Below are 22,473 nucleotides of genomic sequence, written 5' to 3' on the forward strand. Positions count from 1 at the left end.
TATTCAGAGACTTGAATTGGGAAGAATGCGGTATAGTAGTTAATGGTGAATACCTTAGTAACTTGCGATTCGCTGATGATATTGTCTTGGTTAGTAACTCAGGGGACCAACTGCAATGCATCCTCACTGACCTGGAGAGGGAAAGTAAAAGGGTGGGTCTAAAATTATTCTGCAGAAAATTAAAGTAACGTTTAACAGTCTCGGAAGAGAAGAGCAGTTTACGATAGGTAGCGAGGCACGGGAAGTGGAAAGGGAGCACATCTAGTTAGGAAAGGTAGTGACTGCGGATCCGGATCATGAGACTGAAATAATCGGAATAAGAATGGGCGGGGGTGTGTTTGGCAGGCACTCTCAGATCATGAACAGCAGGTCGGCATTATCCCTCAAGAGAAAAGAGTATAGCAGCTGTGTCTTAGCAGTACTCACGTACAGGGCAGAAACCTGGAGGCTTACGAAGAGGGTTCTACTTAAATTGAGGACGACTCAGCGAGCCATGGAAAGAAGAATGGTAGGTGCAACGTTAAGGGATAAGAAAAAAGCAGATTGGGTGAGGGAACAAACTCGATTTAATTACATCTTAGTTGAAATCAAGAAAAAGAAATGGGGGGGGGGGGGCATGGGCAGGAGATGTGATGAGGAGAGAAGATAACGGATGTTCGTTAAGGGTTACGTACTGGATTGCAAGGGAAGGGAAGCGTAACAGGGGGCGGCAGAAAGTTAGGTGGGCAGATGGGATTAATAAGTTTGCAGGGACGACATGGCCACAATTAGTGCATGACCGGGGTAGTTGGAGAAGTATGGGAGAGGCCTTTGCCCTGCAGTGGGCGCAACCAGGCTGATGATGATGATGACTACGGAGGCATATACCGTGCGTGATCCTGGTACCCCCAACGTGTCGTCTAAGGGTAATATGAGAACTTGAACCACATCTTACCTATCAGCCATCTTGACACCATCAGCTGCAGAAGACCCATCCGTACCCACTTGGCCTTTAAACTGCCGGCGCTTCGACCGTCCTCTCAGTGGGTATGGGCACCGCCATATCTTAGCATGTGTCAAGTTTTACATTTCTCCACTTCGGAGGTTCTTCTTCCCTTCGTCACTTTCACGTGCCTTTTTTGGCGTGCGTAGACTGCATGATAACTATGCAGGCATATGCCGTGCGTGACCCTGGTATCACCGACTTATCGTCTAAGGTGAATGTGAGAACTTGAACCACAGCTGACCTACCTCAACGTTCTTAGACATACTTCAGTTTCGCAGCTCCCTATGCGAACCCGTTGGTCGACGTGGCCGCAACCGGTGTCACTGAAACTACCGGCGTTGCAGTCGCGTCTTTCGTCATGCGCCACGCGTCGTCTGCTCCTTCTGCGACGCGTCGTTTGCACTAACTGGGCTGTAGGCGCTTATCCGTCGGTAAATGTAGTTGAGATACGCAGTCTGAGTTTTGTAACAAACCTGCCGCGCGTAAGTAACGGAGACTTCACGGTGTCTGTGCACTAACGGCACTGCAGTGACGTTTTTCTCACGCAGCGCGCGTCGTCTACTCCCGCGATGTCATTTCTGCAGTGCGTCGTTTTCCCCAACTGGCCTGTGCGGTTGGCTCTCTGACGACTGTGTTTTGGCTGCCCGCACAATATTTTATACCAAGGAACTTCGAATGACATGTCTGGCTAGTTTTTAGAGGCTGCAACTACGCCGCAAATGAGCGGTCGTGCACTGCGATTCCGCTTTTCAACCAACTTTTTCCTATAAAAGCGCCCCGGTGCTCCCTTCAGCGGGGGCTTTATTTTTTGCTGCTTATTCTCAAGACGTGTCGTAATTAAAGACGGCGAGCGCCTGTGCTGACGTAGGGACATTAACGCATCACGCCCGGCAGTTGCTTGAGACAACACTGTGGTGAATTGATCCATCGCCGTCAACGCTTCTTCGCCTAATAAATTTAATTGACACATGTATTTTTTATAGTTGTCCGCGGATATTATGGGACGTGCAAATGATTTGGAAGTGATCTGCGAGCAGTGACAAGGACGAAGTTAAATACTATGAACATATTTAGGCCAAAGCTTATTTCATTTTTGTTTTGACGAACAAAACAAACAGCCAACACCGTGACACTTTTTATTTACTTTGTGCACACAAAAGTAATTTTGAGCTACTCTTGTTCAAAGAAACTTTGCCCTCTTTCTGGCTGCTTGCACCGGCTCGGTCAGCGATGCCCCACTGTTCATTTTTTTGGAAAATAAGTGCATGCGCATGACAAGATAGAACTTGAAGGCATTAGCAGTCACCTCCTCATAATGATTATCACATCCTAGTGCCGGCACAGATGCTTTGTCTAGCCCGTCCAGGATGCTCCAAAACACCAAAAACTGCGTTACTGTGGAGTGTGTGACGAATTATTTCTTCTATGTGTTTGATGACGGTGAACATTCTGAGAGACGGTTCACTTAGGCACCCTGGCTTGAATGACCTCAGCTCTGTCAAAAGGCTATGCGATGGTCGTGGGTCACGCGCACTTGGTGGCACAGAAGCACTTTCTGGGTACCCGTGGTAGCCCAAGTCATCCATGTGGCCTACTGAAAGACTCATCCCAGAGAGCTTCTTGTATAGCTTTGCTTCAACTGCACCTTTCAGCTCAGCAGCAGCCTTCGCCTTGTGCCCCAGGCTGTCGTGAAGAGACACGAGAACACCATCGGGAGCGCCAGAGCAATTTCCTCTCACTGCATTTTTCCCAGGTGTGAACAAAGGCAACAATCTATAAATCTGGCTGAGTTGGAACTACGGATGGGTGGTCATAGTAGCCATGAAATGAACGGACAACACCAAAAAATTTCTGAAATGAATAAAGAAAGCATTCTGTGAGTCATTTTGTCTACGCACTTTTTAATTTAATGGTCCTACAGCGTGCAGTAGTAAAAGTAATCACGATAAAACAAACTTTGCATTTGCGGTTTGTGCATGCAATAAAGATTGCATGCACAACCCCGGCTATTTATCATTATCTTTGCCTTCTGCATATTAATCTTTAATCCCACTGTTACAATCTCTCTGTTAACGTCCTGAATCATTTGTCGCAATTCGTCTTCATTGTTGCTGAATAGAACAATGTCATTGGCAAACCGAAGGTTGCTGAGATATACGCCGTCGACCTTCACTGCTAAGCCTTCCCAGTTTAATAGCTTGAATACTTCTTCCAAGCACGCAGTGAATAGCATTGGAGAGGTTGTGTCTCCTTGTCTGACCCCTTTCATTATAGGTATTTACCTACTTTTCTTCTGTAGAGTTACGGTAGCTGTAGAACCTCTGTAGATATTTTCCAAGGTATTTACGTGAGCGTTCTGTCTCCTTGATTACGTAATGCCGCTATGACTCTTGGTATCTCTACTGAATAAAATGCCTTTTCGTAATCTATGAAAGTCATATAGAGAGGCTTATCATACACTGCGGATTTCTCGATAACCTGATTAATGACATGGATGTGATCCATTGTAGAGCATCCCTTCCTGAAGCCAGCCTGTTCCCTTGGTTGACTAAAGTCCAGTGTTGCCTTTATTCTATTGCAGATCATTTTGGTAAATATTTTATGTAATACAGGGAGTAAGCTAATGGGTCTGGAATTTTTCAGTTCTTTAACGTCTCCCTTGTTGTGGATCAGTATAATGTTTGCATTCTTCCAGTTTTTTGGGACCCTTGCAGTCGATAGCCACTTCGTATAAAGAGCCGCTAGTTTTCCAAGCAGTATGTCTTCGTCATCTTTGAGTAAATCGACTGTTATTCCATCTTCTCCTGCCGCTGTTTCTCATTCCATGTCTTGCAAGGCCCTTCTGGCCTCATCACTAGTTATAGGAGGAGCCGCTGTATCCTGTTCATTACAGTTTCTAATTGAGGTATCCTGACTGCTCAGGGTACTGTACAGGTCAGTATAGAATTATTCCGCTGCTTTTACTATATCCTCGAGATTGCTGATGATATTACCCTGCTTATATTTTAGTGCATACATCTTGGCTTGTCCTATGCCAAGTTTCTTTCTCACTGATTTCAGGCTGTGTCGATTTTTTACGGCTTCTTCAGCCTTTCTCACGTTACAGTTTCGAATATGGCGTATTTTCGCCTTGTTGATCAGTTTTGACAATTCCGCGAATTCTATCTTATCTCTTGAGTAGGACACTTTCTTTTTTGTCGCTTCTTTATTAGGTCCTTTGTTACCTTTGACGGCTTGCCTACTGGTTGCCTTGGTGCCTTGCCTCCCACTTCAGTTGCTGCCTCTGAAGCCAACCTAGTTACGGTTTAATTCATTAGTTCTGTGCTATCATCATCTCTCTGTTTTAAGGCGGCATATTTGTTTGCAAGTACCAGCCTGAATTTGTCTGCTATTACACTTACTGCCTCTAGGTTGACCTGTTTCTTCTTGACCAATTCTTCTCTTTCTCTCTTCAAACTGAAGTGAATCCTAGCTCTCACTAACCTATGATCACTGCATTTTATCCTACCTATCACTTCTACATCCTGCACTATGCTGGGATCAGCAGAAAGTCTGCAGTCAATTTCTTTTTTGTTTCACCATTAGGGCTTTTCCAGGTACACTTTCTGTTGCTACGCTTCCTGAAAAAGGTGTTCATTATTCGAAGCTTATTCCTTTCTGCAAATTCTACCAGCGTCTTTCCTCTAGCTTTCCTAGAATCGACGCCTTAGTTGCCAATAGCTTGTTCACCATCCTGTTTTTTCCCGACTTTTGCATTGAAGTCGCCTATTACTACAGTATACTGAGTTTGCACTTTTCCCATTGCTAATTTAATATCTTCATAAAACTGATCTAATTTCTCATCATCGTGACTGGATGTTGGAGCGTAGGCTTGTACTACCTTTCATCTTTACCTCTTAAGTTTGATTACGACTACAGCTACCACCTCATTAATGCTGTAGAATTCGTCAATGTTGCCCGCTATGTCCTTATGGATAAAAAACCCTATCCCGTATTGCTTCTTATCTAGGAGATGTCCGTTATTCAGCAATATATAAGCCTATAACCAGTTCTCCTAATCTCACTAAGGCCGATGATATCCCAAACAACGTCTGATAGTTCCTCAAAGAATCCTGCTACGCTAGCCTCACTCGAGAGGTTTCGGGTGTTTAACGTTGCAAGGGTCAGTTTCCATTGGCGGGCTGTCCGGACCCAGACATTCTTAGCACCCTCTGCTGCGTTACAGCTCTGAACGCCGCCTTGGTCAAGTTCTGCACAGCTGCTAGGGACTGAGGGCCACTCGGTAATTGAGTGAGCCATGTGGGAGGGGGTGGCCGAATACTGCACCAGGGAAGCCAATTCGTCTTGAGATGAGGAAGTGTCTTGTTGAAGCTTTGTGGGCCTTCCTAATTTGGTTGCACCGGGATTAGTATAGCCCCACTTGCTCTCGGCATCTTTTGCCGGTGACAGGCGTCACTCCAAGCATGCAAATGTTGTGCACTGGAGCAGGTGAATTTCAAGCTCACCATCGTAGAAAAAGAAAAAATAACATCTTATTATCTTAACATCTTATCATCTTATCATCTTAACATCTTATCATCTAAACATCCCCCCGACCGAATTCGACGTTTTCTGTTACTCAAGTATGCAACAATGTGCACCCCGTGACACTGACTGTCACTTTTTGCTACAAATAGTCTGCAACGGCATTTCGGCGATGGGGCGTGGAACCGGCAGCATGGCGGAAGCGCTTACCAGTTTCCTACTGCTTACGCAGTTTGGTGTTCTCGAAACATTTTGTAAGACACCGTGTTCTGTCATGCCGGTTCCGCCCCAAGTGCTGTTTTCCATGTTTGCATCACGGTCGCATTCGAAAAGAAGGCAGCCGACACGGCAGTTTGTTGTTTTTCGTAGTTCAGCACTTTATTTGCTGCTTTTATTGCTGTGTGGCGGTGATATTGAAGTTAACCCAGGGCCAACTGATGCGCAATTTTCAAAGATCCTAGATGGTCAAAATAAAACGATGTCGAAGTTAAATTCTGTTGAAAAAAAAAGCAAAACCAATTGACCTTAGATGTCACAGACTTGAAGGCTCGTATTTTTTCGCTAGAAGTTAAGATTGGCAAAGGCGATGACGTACGCAATGCTGTCGCAACAATGGCAGACCAAACAACAGGGTGATCGTGCTACACTGATCGCTCTCACCCAAAAGATTGACGATATCGAGAACAGGCATAGAAGGAACAATCTGGTCTTCCGCGGGTTGGATGATTCATCCCCGAAAGAGACAGCAGCCGAATCTGAAGAACTTATTGCAGAATTATGCAGCAGCAGGCTTGGCGTCACAGGCCTGAGTATTGAGCGTGCGCATCGTATAGGGACATATACGACTGAGAAGCCACGTCCAGTCATAGCAAAATTTTGTTCCTATAAATCCCGTCAGTCGGTGCTGTTGAACGCTTACAAACTCAAAGGCACCAGTGATAACATATCTGAAGATTTCTCACAATCTGTCAGGGACAAAAGAAGCTATGGGACTATGCGAAGTTGAACAAGCGGGAAGGGGACAAGGCTGTTTTGAAGCATGATACGCTTTACCTCCGGGGAAAGCGCTTTCGGCTCGATGAGGCAACAGGAGATGTAGTTCAGCTGTTGTTCGCATAAGCGTACAACAGGATTGCCTCTCAGGGTTCTAATCATAAATTGCAGGAGCATAAAGAATAAAATTGACAAATTTCAATGTCTGCTACGTGCCCTACAGCCCACGGTAGTGTTGGGCACCGAGTCATGCCTGGATTCTTCGGTTTTGGATTGTGAAATTTTTCCGGCAAGCCACCAGTGTTTTCGGCGTGATAGAAATTGTCATGGTGGAGGTGTCTTTATTCTTGTAAATAGTAGAATACATTGCGTTCATGTGGCAAGCCCACTACTTGATATCGAGGCAGTTTTTTGTGAGATTCGGCTGGTAAATGGAAAAAGCATGGTGTTCGGCTCCTACTACCGTCCACCAAGCGCGTCGTATGAGCAGTTCATCAAACTTTCTGACTTTTTGGAGTGTTTGAAAAATGACCGTGTCTTGATCGGAGGGGACTTTAACCTACCTGAAATTGACTGGTCATGTGCAGTTCCTAGGAATTCTGTTAGTCGTTGTCTGTACTCCTCGTTTTTTATCTAATGGACACTCATGCATTTGAACAATATGTCCTCAGTGCGTCGCGTGACGATGGTACTGGCCATGTCTTGGACTTGTTGTTGTGTAATGGGTCTGGTATTGTATCAGACGTTCATGCACTACCTTGATTGAGCGACCATAATATTTTTATTGCTGACGTTAGTGTTCCAAATGTGCCAATGGTGAAAAAACCGCCTAGAAAAGTGTTCTTGTATAGTAAGGCTGATTACTGTTCTATAAATCAGTCGTTAGATTCGTACTTCCCAACGTTTGACATATTAGCGGATGATTTGAGCGTTGAACAGTTGTGGGAAAGCTTTAAAGAAAAGCTCTTCTATGTTCGAGATAAATTCGTTCCAACTCGGATGCTTTCATCTAAACGTGATAAAGATAAACCGTGGTTTCGGCCGGAACAGCGCATCTTGCTGCGCAGGGTGCGGAGGGTATACTTAAAGTATAAAAACACAGGTCCCTGGAAAACTTATCCGAACTAAAGAGGCTAAAGTTTGATTTTGAGAATTCAGCCAAATCGGCTAAGGAATCTTATTTTGATCATCTTGGGGAACGGTTGGTAGAAGATCCCAAAGAATTTTGGAAGTATATTCGGCGTAGTGGACAGAACGACAATTCTGTCCCTCCTCTTGAATACTTAGGCACGGTACTTGATGATGACAAGCGCAAAGTTGAAGAATTTGGTAGTTATTTTTCTTCTGTGTTTAGTAATCGCCAGTTTCGGGTTGTAAGTCTCGATTTTTCGCTATGCAATGAAGAAATGCCCGAAGTTGAGTTTGCTTTTGAAGGTGTACGCAAGCTATTAGAAAATGTTTCTCCCAGAAAGGCGAATGGACCAGACGATATAGCAGCAGCAATGCTTAGTAGTTGTTGTGAATCGTTATGCAAGTATTTACGCCGTCTTTTCCAAACATGTTTAGACATGGGTGCCGTACCTACCGACTGGAAATTGGCAAATGTTGTGCCTGTACACAAAAGTGGGCCTAAAAACTGAATTGAGAACTACAGACCGGTGTCTTTGACTAGTATTACATGTAAAATAAGGGAACACGTTCTGTATAGTTGTATTATGTCACATCTAGTTAAAAATAATCCATTAAATGCAAACCAACATTGATTTCGGAAGGGTTTTTCTTGTACTACGTAGCTTGTAGAATTCACTCATGATTTGGCTCAAGCAATAGACAAAAGGCAGATAATTGATTGCATCTTTCTAGATTTTCGTAAAGCATTTGACGTTGTGGCTCACGACCTACTTATTAGCAAGTTACACTCCTACAAGTTGCACAAAAAGGTAATTGCATGGATATCTGAATATCTTTCACATAGACAACAGTCTGTGGTTCTCAATGGCATCTCCCCTGATCTTGCTGCAGTGACCTCTGGAGTACCCCAAGGCTCTGTGTTGGGGGCCCCTCTTATTTTTATTATATATAAATGATATCACTAGTGGTATTACGTCATCTTTCAGGATGTTTGCAGACGACTGCGTAGTATATAGGGTTATTGATAGTGATTCCGATTTTTCTGCACTTGACAGTGATTTAGACAAACTTTCAACATGGTGTGCGAAATGGGAAATGTCACTTAACGTTTCAAAATGTTTAAACGTCACCTTTACAAGGAAACATTCATACAAGACATACGAGTACAAATTAAATAGCGTTACTCTAAGCAGGGTTACGGAATGTAAATACTTGGGAGTTTGGTTTACCTCGGATTTAAGGTGGAACAGGCATGTACAGGAGGTAAGAAAGAAGGCGGCACGAAAGTTGGGCTTCCTCCGTCGAAATTTTGGCCGATTACTTAGTAAATTAAAAGAACAACTGTATTTTACTCACGTACGTTCGGTACTTGAGTACGCTTGTATCTGCTGGGATTCTTATACGTGTCAGTTAGTCGATTTACTTGAAAAAATTCAGAATAGGGCGCTTCGATTCGTTCTTGGTAATTACGACAAAAACCTCAGTACCGAAGGCAAGTGCATACTTCATTGGCAAGATCTAAAGGATAGAAGAAAGTGCCTCAGACTCAAATTTTTTCACAGTGTTTACTATTCTAAAATAGGCATTGACAGGAACCAATATATTAAATTACCATCGTACATTTCCCGTAGAAGAGACCATGCCTTGAAACTCCATGAATTTCCTTTTAAGGGTGACACCTTGCGTTATGAATTTTTGTACAGGACCACGAGGGAGTGGAATGCTCTCCCGTCAAATATTGTTGGTATACAATGTGTGAAACGTTTTACCGCGCTTTGTGTGTTGAAATGAGTGTCAACTGATGTAGATATGTATGTACCCCCCTGCTGTAATGCCTTCTAAGGCGATGCAGGTACTCAAATAAATAAATAAATAAATAAATAAATAAATAAATAAATATAGCGGGATTCGAACTTCTGACTATGGCAACCGAACATTCTACATAGCTCAGTCAGGTAATCCCACAGGCGGCGAGGCTACCTTATCACCGACAAGTACAGCGCCGAGGGCCCTACGTGCTTAAAAATTCGTTTGATTTGTCCGCAATAGATATAGAACGATGTCTTAACGGCTCTGGCCTCGTAGTTCCGGAATCGCACCTGCGCAGTCGGCCGTGAAGGCATCTAGGTAAAAGGCGTCTCCATCGCCTTTGACAGCGCTTAGAACGTGGAGGGGTAATGTAATGGTGGAAAATTAGTCGCTTCTCTCACCGGAAGGGTGACTAAACACGAGGTCTTGCGCTCCTTTGAAGGCCGAGGGGAATGGATAAGCTGCTCAGTCGTATGCACACACGTACATATACGAAAAATCTCGCTCACGGGCGAATCGGAAGACTGCGACACCGGATTTTTCTACGGCACGGAGCTGATAACGCGCTACACTGATTAAAACTGATAATAACAGAAATAACATTCACTATGGGCTCCCTTTGACTACAAAAGGGGCGCATGCAACTCAGTTGGCACGCCTAGGCGGCGCGTTTCGGGAGTTTCTGCTGCCTATTTCGTGAACCTTGCGTGCCTAACAATTTGTTTGATTTGTCCGTGATAGATGCTTTTAGTGACGGGCCCCATTCTTCGGCATTTTGACCCAGCCGCACCGAGATATCCACACCGATGCGAGTGGCGTTGGTGGAGTATTCGTTCAACGGTGCGACCAGAAAGAGCCTGCCTTTGCTTATGCGAGTCGCACGCTGAGAAAGCCTGAACGCAATCACACCACTACGGAGCAAGAAAGCCTAGTGGTCATTTTTGCCGTGCAACGTTTCCGCTCGTATGTGCTTGGGCGTCCATTCACACTCGTGACGGATCATCATTCGTTGTGCCGGCTTGTCGACCTCCGCTACCCCTCTGGCCGTCTCGTGCACTGGGCTTCACAGTTTCACACAAGAGCGGTCGCCGACACGCTGATGCAGACGGCCTTTCGAGATTGCTCTGAACACGACACCTTGTTATGCGGATAAATTTGACCGCCTGATTTCTTCTTTGGCGCCAGCATTTCCTGATAAAGAAACCCTTGAGAAGGAGCAGCGAGAAGGCCAAAGCAAAGAGCCGCTTTTCGGTACTGCGCATGACTCCACATTAACCCGAGGATTTTGTGTTCGTGATGGCCTCCTCTACAAAAGCAATTTCGCAACCACTGGTGGCCGTTTCCTTCTTGTTCTGGAGAAGCCACGCTCCACTATTCTGCGGGCCATCCATGACGATCCCACCTCATCCAGGAGCGGCGCGTACATTTCATCGCACCCAAGAGCAATTTTACTGGCCCCGGTTGCGTCGGTCGAGTGAAATGCAGGTGGCCGGTTGCGCTCAGTGTCAGGTCCGCAAGCATTTAACTACCACGCCAGCCGGGCTCCCACAGCCACTGACTCCTCCTAGCTCTCTTTTCGAGCAAGTTCCAATTTATCTCATGGGTCCATTTTCCCGCTCATCGAAAGGGAACAGTTGGATCATCGAATCTGCCGGTAATCTGACCCGGTACTACAAGCTCGAGGCGGCTGCTTTACCATCTGCCACGGCCAGGCTAGTTTCCCTTTTTGTGCTGCACACGATCATTCTCCTCGAGTCATTATCAGCGACAGCAGCCGCCAGTTTACTGCAGATCTCGTAGAAGAGCTTCTTCGATTTCGCGCTTCCAGCTTTCGCCACTCGACACCGTATCACCCGCAAACAAATGGGCTGATGAAGAGTACCAACCACACACTGGTGAAGATGTCCATGTACGTCGCATCAGACCATAAAGACTGGGACGACATTTTGCCCTTGATAACGTACGAAGTTAACACTCAAAATACGAAAATACTGGCTACAGCCCGTTTACCTCCTCTACGCCCGTCCGCCACGCCACACACTGGACACCATATCTTGTTTCTCCACCCACGACGGTCTCTCCATCGGCGTGACTCTGAGCCTCGCTGAAGAAGCTCGACGCTTGGCCCGCGTGCGTACTCTGGTTTTGCAAGACTGGTCAAAAGCACGGTAGGACCATCGGGATGTCACCTATTCTACAGGGGATCTAGTCTTGCTGTGGTGTCCGGAGCGCAAACGTGGCCTGTGTTAGAAACTTCTCGCCAGCTATAAAGGCCCGTACGTTGTTCTTGACAAGCTCAGTGAGGTAAACTATCGACTGGCGAGTCTCACCGCAACTGGACTACGCTCCGCGAAGACCGAGGTGATACACGTCGCTCGTCTGAAGCCCTTCACTCCGCGAAAATAACTCACTCGCCCGGCGGGCTTAGTCTAGGAGGGGAGAAATATTACGGTAAATATAGCCGCATGAGGGAGAGAAGTGCGGGCGGAGAACACGAGGAAGGATGTTTTGCGGCGTCTGAGGCTCGATTTTGTGCCCAGCGACGGCCAGCATGCACAGCGCCGCGCAGACTCTTCCTTAAATGAATTCCTACAGTATTTAAGGGACCCTTGGTCGATATCGAGACGCTCGACCACGCCCTCCTCCGGTGCTCGGCCAGTGCAGCGGCGCGCGCCGTCCTCACCGACGTGACCTCGGACCCCCTGCGACAGCACGGAGGCACGGCTCTTCCCGTCCGCGCATTCCTCGGTGGCCAAGCTGCGCGACCGCTTGGACGGCTGTAACCTCGCCGCCTTTATGTACGTGCTTTAGCACTTGGCGCCTCTTCCCTATCACCGCCATTCTTTTTCTTCTGCTCGTTTTATCTCTTTCCCCGACCCGTACAGCGCTGTGGAGATGCCCTCGCACGAGAGGCAGAAAGAGCGCTGTACTTTTCTCTTCCCATTTTCTATTAAAAATCACACACACACACACACACACACACACACACACACACACACACACACACACACACACACACACACACACACACACACACACACACACACACACACACACACACACGCACACACACACGCACGCACACACACACACACACACACACACACACACACACACACACACAAACACACACACACACACACACACACGCACGCACGCACGCACGCACACGCACACACACACACGCACGCACGCACGCACACACACACACACACGCACGCACGCACGCACACACACACACACGCACACACACACACACACACATGCACGCACGCACGCGCACTAATCAATCTTTGCCCCCCTATACAGCCGAGCGTGAGAAGAGCGCGGGACACGTGCACGATGTGATGGGGCGTCGGGCGGGATCACATATTCTGATCTCGTTTACTCGACTATTCGCATCGTTATGCCTCCTCCGCGGAGCGGTTGAAAGCTCGTGGTGTGCAGTTCGTGAGTTCGAGTTCGAGTGCAGCTGAGTAGAACTTGTTGCTGGGCGAGTTAGTTGGGATCTAATGAATACATTGTTGCACGAAAAAGAAAAAGAAAGACTTGGGAGTGACTCCCAAGTCCTTACTCCCTCCCATGTCTTTTTTTTTCTTTTTGGCGCAACAAAGCATTCAGTCGAGTGCAGCTGATTCCTTCCACGTGGTCTCCTCCCGGAATGTCTGGATACGGCGCGGGTTCTTGAGGGTTCCAGCCTGCTGTCCATCCATTTGGTGAGATGCCCCTTGTGGCTTTCTTTTCTGTCTCTTTTTTTCCCCTGCGTTTAGCTGAGTTTTTTTTTAGCTTTTTTACTCGTGTAGTGCTACCTTCACTTCGGCTATGCGCGGGCGCCACGTGGCTTTCGCCGCGATGGTGACCCCTGCGCGGCTTCGTCCACTCACCTTCTTTGGTCGTGTTCCAAAAGGCGCGACCAATGTCGACGTTTGCAAGGCGCTTGTGCAGCGTTTTTCGCTGTCCGACTTGAAGTCAGGGCAGGATTTTGGTGTGGGTCGTTTTGAGGTTACGTTCAAGAATAAGGCCGTGGTCGATCGCTGATCAGCTGATCCCGCTTTGCAGGTTCGCGATATCGAGGTCCAGCTCAGGTATCGAAGTGTTCGTGTGAAGATGGTGAGGGTTTTTATGCGAAGCATATTGACGTAGGTTTCGGGCCTTCGCGCGACGCCCGGCGGTGGCCACCATTGACCCTGAAGTGGGGTCACGCGACATGACGTCACGTGATGACGTCACACAGGCTGCAGATGGGGCCTCATATCGCGCCGTCGGTCGCCTCCCGGCGGTGGCCACCATTGACCTTCAAGTGACCTTCAAGTAGGTCACGTGACATGACGTCACGTGATGACGTCACACCGGCTGCAGATGGGGCCTCATATCGCGCCGTCGGTCGCCTCCCGGCGGTGGCCACCATTGACCCTGAAGTGAGATCACATGATGTGACGTCCCGTGATGACGTCACACCGGCTGCAGATGGGGCCTCATATCGCGCCGTCGGACGTCGCCCGGCGGAGGCCTCTACGCTTCGGTTCGCGCCGTCGCGCGCGACGCGGCGGCGGCGCCACCATCGCTGCATCACGTGATATGTCACGTCACGCCAGGGATGAAGCGGCGCGCGCCCGCCGTCGCGTCAGTCTCTGTGCCCGCAACCGCGCCAGCGTCTTTGCGCCGGGCGTGTATGCGGTCAAGATGCCTCCAAACGCTAAGGATACGCTAAGGTTAAGCCCAGTGGATGCTTCGCATCCACTGGGCTTAATTTTGATAAGCCTCCAATTTTTTTGGCTACGCCGCAGATCTTCCAGACCAAAGTCTTGCTACCGAGCTGGAGGTCTTTGGTAGGATACACGGGATCGCCCGTAGAGTGCGCACCGGGGTTCTCTGCCATTGGTACAGGGAATCGGCGCATTCGGATCGAGATGGTGCGGCCCTTTCCTAACCTTCTTCGTGTAGGAGAGCGTGTCGTCCAGTGTGAGTACGAGGGAGTCGTTCCATTGTGCCATTAGTGTAACCTGGAAGACCACCACGCGGCCGTGTGCGACACGCCGAAGTGCGCGTGCTGCGAGCAGTTTGGCCACTTGGCTTGCGACGCGGCGTGCTACGATGTCGCGGAGACCACGCGGTCTCGGTGTGTAGTGTCCGCACCTATTCATCAGTAGCCGCGCGGCCAGAACAGCAGAAATCTGCAGTAGTGGAGGCGGTTGCTTCGACGGTCGGTAGCACAGCAATTGCCTTGGAGGACGAGAACACCCGGGCGTCTTTGAGTGTGGTAGACACCGCCGAGGGCGGCGACGATTTCGTGGATTCCGACGCGCACATTCTCCCGTCTGGCACGGCAACGTGCCTTGCGATGGGGGGGGGGGGAGAGTGGGCTAGGAGGTTGCCCCCGTAGCTGTTGCGGCACCCGCTGCGCCGGCCGCGGCCTCTGGCGGGTGGGAGCTAAAGCCCTTTATCCGGAACCGCTAACTGACATGGCCGACGGTACCCCTTGGACACTGAAGACGAGCAGGAAGCATAAAAAACAGCGCACTAAGCCCGCTGGCTCTGCTGCCGGAGACACGGCCGCGCGGCACGCGTCGGGCTCGAACGACGATGGCTCCCATGGCTCGACGCCTGGCACTCTTGAACTCAAGCGCACTGCCGTGACACTTCCAGGTTCCGACTCGGAGACTGTCGTCCCTTAGGACATGGAGGAAACTACTCCTTGTGCGCACTGTAAAGGGGTTGGATGCGACTGCTCTGAATTGTCAGACAACTTCTATGATTCCACTTATGAGGGGTCTCCAATTTCGGAGACTACATCATAGGCAGTTCTAGCTTTTGCATCTTATTCTTCTAGTATTGCCAATACTAGTCTACTCGTTCTCTAGCTCCTCTTCTTGTCTTTGCTTTATTTAGCTTTCTGCTAAATTTTCTCTCACGCAATATGGCTCCTTCTCTTACTATAGCTTCTTTCGATTCTATAGGTTTGTCGCGAGCTTCCAAACAGTTAGAAGTTGTCAACTTAGCTTAATCCACAAAGGTAGACATTCTCGTACTCCAAGAAACTTGTGTCCATAGGTTAGGCCAGATCAGCCCCTTTGACAGGATTTTTCGCACCAGGTCTTTCAGGAGTTATGGCGAGTCGGGCTGCCGAGGTACGGCCATCATTTTGATGCCGAATTTTGGCGACCTTGTTCTTCGTCATGCCAGGGATGCCGAGGGCCATATCCTGTCGGTGGATCTTGGTTGTGACATTCGAACTGTTATTGTTTATGCTCCAAACAAGGCTAGAGATCAGAGAGAGTTTTTCGCTGCATTAGACTCATAATTGGTAGGTCCCTCTCGGCTTATTCTTGAGGGGGATTTCAACTGCCTGTTAGAACAAGTTGATCGCGTCTCCCGTATAGGAACTCCAAAAGTCATAGATATGGCTGGAAATGCTATAATACCAGTGCTCGTCGATGGTCTGGCAGTGGTCAATGCTTCGCGCGTGCTTCGGCCTGGACAGTCAGAAATGACTTGAACAGGAAGGGGCATGCAGAGCCCCATTGACTGTTTTTACATCTCATCGTCACTAGCTTCCAGTATGCATTCTTGATGGTTGATTCCTTCTGCTCTTAGAGACCACAGCTTCCTAATTCAGTGGTTTGCCGACTCGAACATAGTCTCGCAAGGGAAGAGACCATGACGTCCAAACCCACGGCTCCTAAAGGAGAGGCAGGCAACCGCAGAGGTATCATCCATTCTCTTACGATCGCTGCACAACAGAGAGAATCTAGATGGCGCAGAATAAGATGACGTGAGGCCAGAGTGCGCGAGTGCTTCAGGTCTTGGGGCAAGCGTCGAGCGCGCGAGGAGCGTGAGTAGATTAAAATCGTCTCCGACGCAATCCTCCTTTTCTTGAGGCCACTATCCGCGGGCCTGGTGCTGCTCCGGCGCTGGCCTCACTCCGAAAGGAACTTCGGATTCTCCTGCAGCGGATGCCTTGAGAGCCTCAACACGAACAGAGCAGTGGGAAATGGAAGCAGCAGAAATGTCCTACGTAGACATCTTTCAACGAAGAGCACAACTTTCTCTTCCTTGATGGAAGCATAGTCGACTCACGAGATGGAGTTCTTGCACTGGCGAGGTAGTTTTACATGATCTTTTAGGCCGAACCAGCTGCACCTCCAGCTGTCTTTCCATTCGTTTCGCCAGCTGAGCCGCCAGTAGTTTGTGACTCAGCCATAGTCGAGGACGAGATATTTTCGGCTTTGAAGTCTATGAAGCATAATCGCAGTCCAGGATCCGACGGTCTGACAGTTGAATTTTATGTGCAGTTTTCGACACTGTTAGAGAAACTGTTAACATCATTAGTGAACAGGCTACTCAGTGAAGGGACTCTGTCAGTGTCCCAACGACAGGGGCTAATCACTATCCTTTGTAAGGATGAGCCGAGAAGCTCCGATCTAATAGCGTGGCGTCCAATCACACTTCTGAACTGCGATTACAAGCTAATAGCAAAGTATCTGTGCATGCGACTCACTCATTTCAGTACTTAACGCTGTTTTGGGTCCATACCAGGCACGTTGTGTCCAGGGGCGCTCCGCGCAGCTTCACGGTTTAGTAGTGAGGGACCTTCTCCTGTGGGCAAATACCAGGAAACTTCCAGGTATTCTGTGCTCCTTCAATCAGGAGAAGGCTTTCGATATCATTAGCCATAGGTACCTTTCCTGGGTTTTGGAAGAAGCTGGTTTTAGTATGGGTTTTCGGCAGATGGTCCAAGCTTTGTATTTTTGGCCGATTTCTGCTGTTCTCATACAGAATCGCGGCTCAGAGGCATTCATTGTGGGACGGGGTGTACGGCAGGGGGACCCTCTCTCGCCTGCCTTCTACGTACTCACTTTTGAACCGCTTCTGTAGAGGATGTCCTGTGACAGCAGAATTGGCAGGTTCCTACTTCCATCAGGTTCCCCTCCGGTTGCACTCTTTGCCTATGCGGATGACTTGTCCATTGTCGTCCCAGACGAGGCATCAGCTTGCGCCGTTTTGGATGTCATGGACAGCTACTGCGAGGCGAGTAGTGCAAGGTTGAACAAGTCAAAAAGTGCAGACATGCACTTGAACTCCACTCTGTCCAGCCCGCAGCCCGTGCATGGTCTCCCCGTGAAAACACGGTTGTGCATTCTAGGTTTCCAATTCGAACCAACCAAACTGGCAGCAGGCTAAGGACAAGCTTGAAAGCAGGATTCAGGAATTCAGCGTGTTGTCATCCCTATTGACTGCTCGAGCGATAATTCTTCGCTGACTTCTGTTTTTCTTCCTTACACTATGTGGCGTGTGTGCCTGCTGTTCCAGCCCGAATGAAACTTATCTTGGAGAGGCTCCTCCTTCGCTTCCCCTGGAAAGGGAGAACTGGTTGTGTAGCTGGGCAGGTGCTTAAGTTGCCCAAGGATAAGGCAGGACTTGGAATTCCCGACTTGGGCATCGTGACTCCTGCACTACACGTCAGGTGGACCCAGGTTGCTCTTAACTAGAATATGCTCCTGACTCGAAGCTTTACTTCCTCTTTTCTTAGCACACGACTCCGCTTGTTTTCGCAGAGTACATTCTCCCACTTTGTGCCTCGCTCAGGTTCCCCGTCCACCATTTATTCGGCGGCTGCCAACTCTCTGGTATGCCTCCGCAAGGTTCACCCCGGCACCGACGTAGTTTCAACTCCAATCCAAGAACTGGTCAATATCCCCACCACAGGCCTCCCCCCGCATTGCCAAAGGTACGATCTGTCCACCGACAGGCCAAGCTGGAAGCTCATTAAGGCCCGTTTTCTCGACGCTAGGCGAGCTACATTTATGTAGCACCTGGTGCGAGGGTGCCTGCAGTTGAGTTACAGGTCCGTCACAGCAGTCACAGCTCGTGGAGTGTGCCACTTTTGTGGCGGTCGTGAGGACTTAGTTCATATCGTTACGCAGTGTTTGCTTCCTGCAGGTCTTCTCCAAAGAATTGCTAGTCTTTATAAGCTCCCAGGTGTTCCATATCAGACTGTTCGATTTTTGCACTCTTTGCCTAAACAGGCGATCAACCAGTTCGTGCTTCTTCTTGTCGAGTGCTCACACCAAGTTTGGTTGGCACGCTGTGAGGTGGTTTTCGGGGGACAGGCGCCTTCACGAAGTGCTTGTGAATGCACGGAAGGAGGTCTGGTTCGATCTCATCCGGGAATGGCACCACTTGGGCGACAACGAGTTTCTCTAAGTGCGGGCTCGTCCTGCCGTGATTTCTGATTATTCAGGGGGAAAGTTCTCCTAAGGTCGCTCGACTCGGCCGTGTATGCCAGTCGATCCACGGGGTTTTGTTTGGCTCAGCGTAACCCAAAGCCGGAACCGGCCGTGGCGCACCCTCGTGTGGTCGCGCTACTCAGCGGATGGTTTTGGTGGTCTCCATGGTTGTATGCCTTGACCTCTTGTGTGTCAAGGATGTTTGAGGGTCAGTCAGGCTCATGTCCTGTAAGACCGACATGGCTGTTTGTGTGTGCAGTAACTCAGTTGTGCTGCACCACAGCAGCCCCCTTGTCCGTGTATGACCGTTGGCCCGAACCAATGCCCCCCGCCCAGTCAGCCCGAGTCAATGTACCGAATGATGTTGGGTTGACGAGTACATGTAAATAGGGGGCACCTCGGGGTGCGAAGTCCTCTTCCCATCCCACAACGGCGCTCTAGGAGGCACCGTCGCGGTCATTTCCGCACAAAGGCTTCCCCCGAATCGACGAATCCACAAAATTCACGGGAAGTGAAAAAGAAAGGCGCCCGCGGCATGCTCTCTTCGCGACAGTGTGTCGTACTATTTTCTATATTGGAGTTATTCCTACGGGGCCAGCGTAATTGCCCAGCGTCTGTGATGGTGCGCTGCTAAGCGCGACGTCGAATCCCGGCCGCGGCGGCCGCATTTCGGTGGGGTGATATGGCAATAGCGCCCGTGTCCCGCGCATTCAAAGCAGGGAGTCAAAGATCTCCCGGTGGTCAAACTTAATCCGGAGTCTCCCACTTCGGCGTGCCTCATAACCGAATCGTGATTTTGGCAGTTGAAACACCAGAATTCATCTATTCATATGCGTGTGTGTGTCTTTAAAAACAACATTATAGTTTATTCAACATGTCGGCCGAGCAACGATACAAGGACTTAATCACTAATGTGGCACTTTCTGATGTCGGTTCCCAACATACCTTCTGTGTAGACAGAGTTCTATATCATCAGCTAACACTGGTGGCTAGCTGCTTTTGAGCGATATTGAGTAGGTTAACTTATCGAATATTGATGTAACAAATTGCAGTTGGTGTTTTGTACCGAAACAGCACAGCAGCTTTTCGACAACAAAGGATATTAAAACATGAAGCCGACCGGCTCTATGTTTGGCCCGTGCACGGAAAGGGTGCCTTGTGGTTTGTCAAAGTGATTCCTCGCTCAAAGGCATCATTCTAATATTTACTTGACCAATCTTAAAATTCCCTGCAATATCGCAAACATTCCCTCCTTCCCTTTCGTCCAAATTTTCTCTAAGGAACATCACTGCTGACGATCGCGGCTCAATCTCGCGCGCAGCCAAGCGCGGCTTCGGCTCCGCCAACAGGGGCGTAGTCTTGCAAGGGATCTGAACGACCTTTGTGCGCGCTGTGCTCTCTTACGTTGAAGCGATCACGACTTCGCTCGCTGCTGCTGCCGCTCTTGCTCACGTCATCGTTGTGGCAGCGACTGTCCGTCGAGTGTGATGTGTTCATGTTTGCTTGTGCGCGCTGACAGCATGCTTCTTAATTGAGATACTAAGCGAATGTTCCCCTTTGTATACGGCCGATAAAACTACTATCCTTACTTCCTATAGCTGTGTAATAATTTACTAACACAGTCGACGCTTCGCCTTTTGGGCGAAACTGCAACTTTTTTACTAAGCGAATTGCATGCTAACCAGTTTCTTTAGAAATGAGAAAGCATTTAGAGGTCCGCCCTGTTCAGTTATCATTCAGTCACAACCCCTGTTAATTTAGCTCTACTGAGATTACTTTGAGCTTAAGTTTCATGTATAAACTAGCGTGGTTTCTGGTGAATAAACAGTTGGAAGTTGGCCCCCTACATTTCCTTTGTGTTTCACTTGGTGCTCGTCTGCTTAGTGGCGTAACCTTTGTTTTTATTTATGAGTTGTTCTTCTCGAATATTCACAATGGATTAGGAAATTTTAATATTCGAACACTCCTAACTACTCTGTCTAGCCCGTGAAGGTCAACTACAAAAAATAAATTGCAACAAAAATGCGTTATAAATCAGTAGTACATACCCCTAAAACAATCTTGGCAATGCTGCATGGGCGTTAATTTCATAGTTTTCTTGTTAGTAGACTTTAAGCAGCACCTAAGCAGGTGACTTGGTGGTTTTCGCTATGACGTACGCCCCAGCATTTTATCTGGGCGGTGATGCCAAGGAGGTCATGTGTCACTTCCGGCAAGGGTAATGGCCGGAATTACTTCCTTTTCCTTCCTTTGAATTTTGCTACAGACAACGACTGTATTTGCGAGCTTTCCATGGCGCTTGCGCTCGTACTAGAAAAGTCAAATTTTACACGGTGGTGCGTCTACGCTATCTGAGACTAGGCCTTTCACGCACTGTCAAATTTAGTTGCAGTTTGCCTTGAACGCACTGGCATCCAATAGGCGAGTTAACGAAGCACGGCAAAACTGGTAGCGGGTGCGACGACGACACGTGTGTTCGCAGCGAGAGAAATGCGAGTCCTACAAACAGCAGGGTGCTTTATTACTCATTAGGCGCGCAGTTGCTGGTCCAGCAGGAACTCGCCCAGGCCGGTGTCCATGTTCTGCAGCTGCGTGATGAGCCGCTGCAGCTGGTCGATGGAACGCACCTGTTCGGCCAGAAACTCCTGCTCCAGGAAGTCCGCCATCTGCGAGGAGGCCGTGCGATCCGTGCTTAAGAAGTATTTTCAGGCCCTCCGCCACTTGTGCGAGCCGGTAATAGTAATACGTTATCAACATAAGGGTTCCACCAGTACATGAAAGGCCTGCCAAAGCGGCGTTGGGCTTGACGGGCACAGCCGACAGGCAGCGTTAACAAACTGCAATGTCGCGGACACCACAGCATATGCAGGAACAACGTTACCAGGAATATGCCAATGAAAGCCCAGACAGCAATGAGGAGAGAAATAAAAGAAAAACAAACCGCGTAACTTACGCTCAAATGTAGTGTGAGGTAGGACTTATAATGCAGAACAACCAAATAGGGATGATGTAGTTATATAATACTACACGGCGGCCGCGTTTCCATGGGGGCGAAATACGAAAATACCTGTGTACTGAAGTTTAGGTGCACGTCAAAGAACCCCAGATGGACCGAATTTCCGGAGTCCTCCACTAAGGCGTGCCTCATAATCAGAAAGTGGTTTTGCCACGTAAATTCCCATATTTTTTTATATAATACTAAAAAATTCTCGATTTTTACATGCTCACCAACCAGTTTAAACATAAAAAACAAAGACTGCATAAGAATGTACAGTCAACAGCAAAAGTTTGCGGGATGCGGTTTCCCTTTCAAATGTGAATTCCTGCACTGTAAAGGCATGCCACTTCGTATTTCATGAATCACTGTGCAGGTGGCGAAGGCTACTACATGCTGGAACATTTAATTCGAGGCTGTGTGACCACGCTTCGCGAGAATTCAGCTTCTTAGCAGATCCTACGTCCCGTAAACTTTTGCGGTTGAATGTACATATGATAACAGCAGGGTCAGCATACTTAAATAAAACCAAATCAGAAATTGCTCTGTTCACGGCCTATTCTTGCGTGTCGGCACCTGTAAAATGAAGTGACCATAACAATATGTCATCCTTTTAAGGCTCTGATACCAGACAGTTACGTATGATTGGAATCAACCTGAAAATAAAAGGGCGAGGGCTAGAATAACTAGAGAATAGTGCAACGAAGAAATTGCTTTACTTTATATTTTGTTTTCGGGCGAAAGGCACTTGGTGGTCGTTGGTCGAGGCAGGAGCGTATGAAGTAATTACGAGAGCCCTGACGGCGTCT

General features: G+C 48.4%; 1 protein-coding gene across 1 annotated transcript in view; it reads right to left on the bottom strand.

The window, feature by feature from the left end:
- Positions 1-21,169: 21,169 nt before the first annotated feature.
- Positions 21,170-22,473, bottom strand: part of LOC142566157 (soma ferritin-like) — a 131,326-nt gene continuing 130,022 nt past the window's right edge. Inside the window, exon 5 of the mRNA XM_075676996.1 lies at positions 21,170-21,335. Within this exon, the coding sequence (XP_075533111.1) occupies positions 21,198-21,335 (138 nt within the window). The 3' untranslated portion in view covers positions 21,170-21,197. The remainder of the gene's footprint in view (positions 21,336-22,473) is intronic.

The sequence above is a fragment of the Dermacentor variabilis genome, unplaced genomic scaffold (assembly GCF_050947875.1).
Source record: "Dermacentor variabilis isolate Ectoservices unplaced genomic scaffold, ASM5094787v1 scaffold_12, whole genome shotgun sequence".
Lineage (NCBI taxonomy): Eukaryota > Metazoa > Arthropoda > Arachnida > Ixodida > Ixodidae > Dermacentor > Dermacentor variabilis.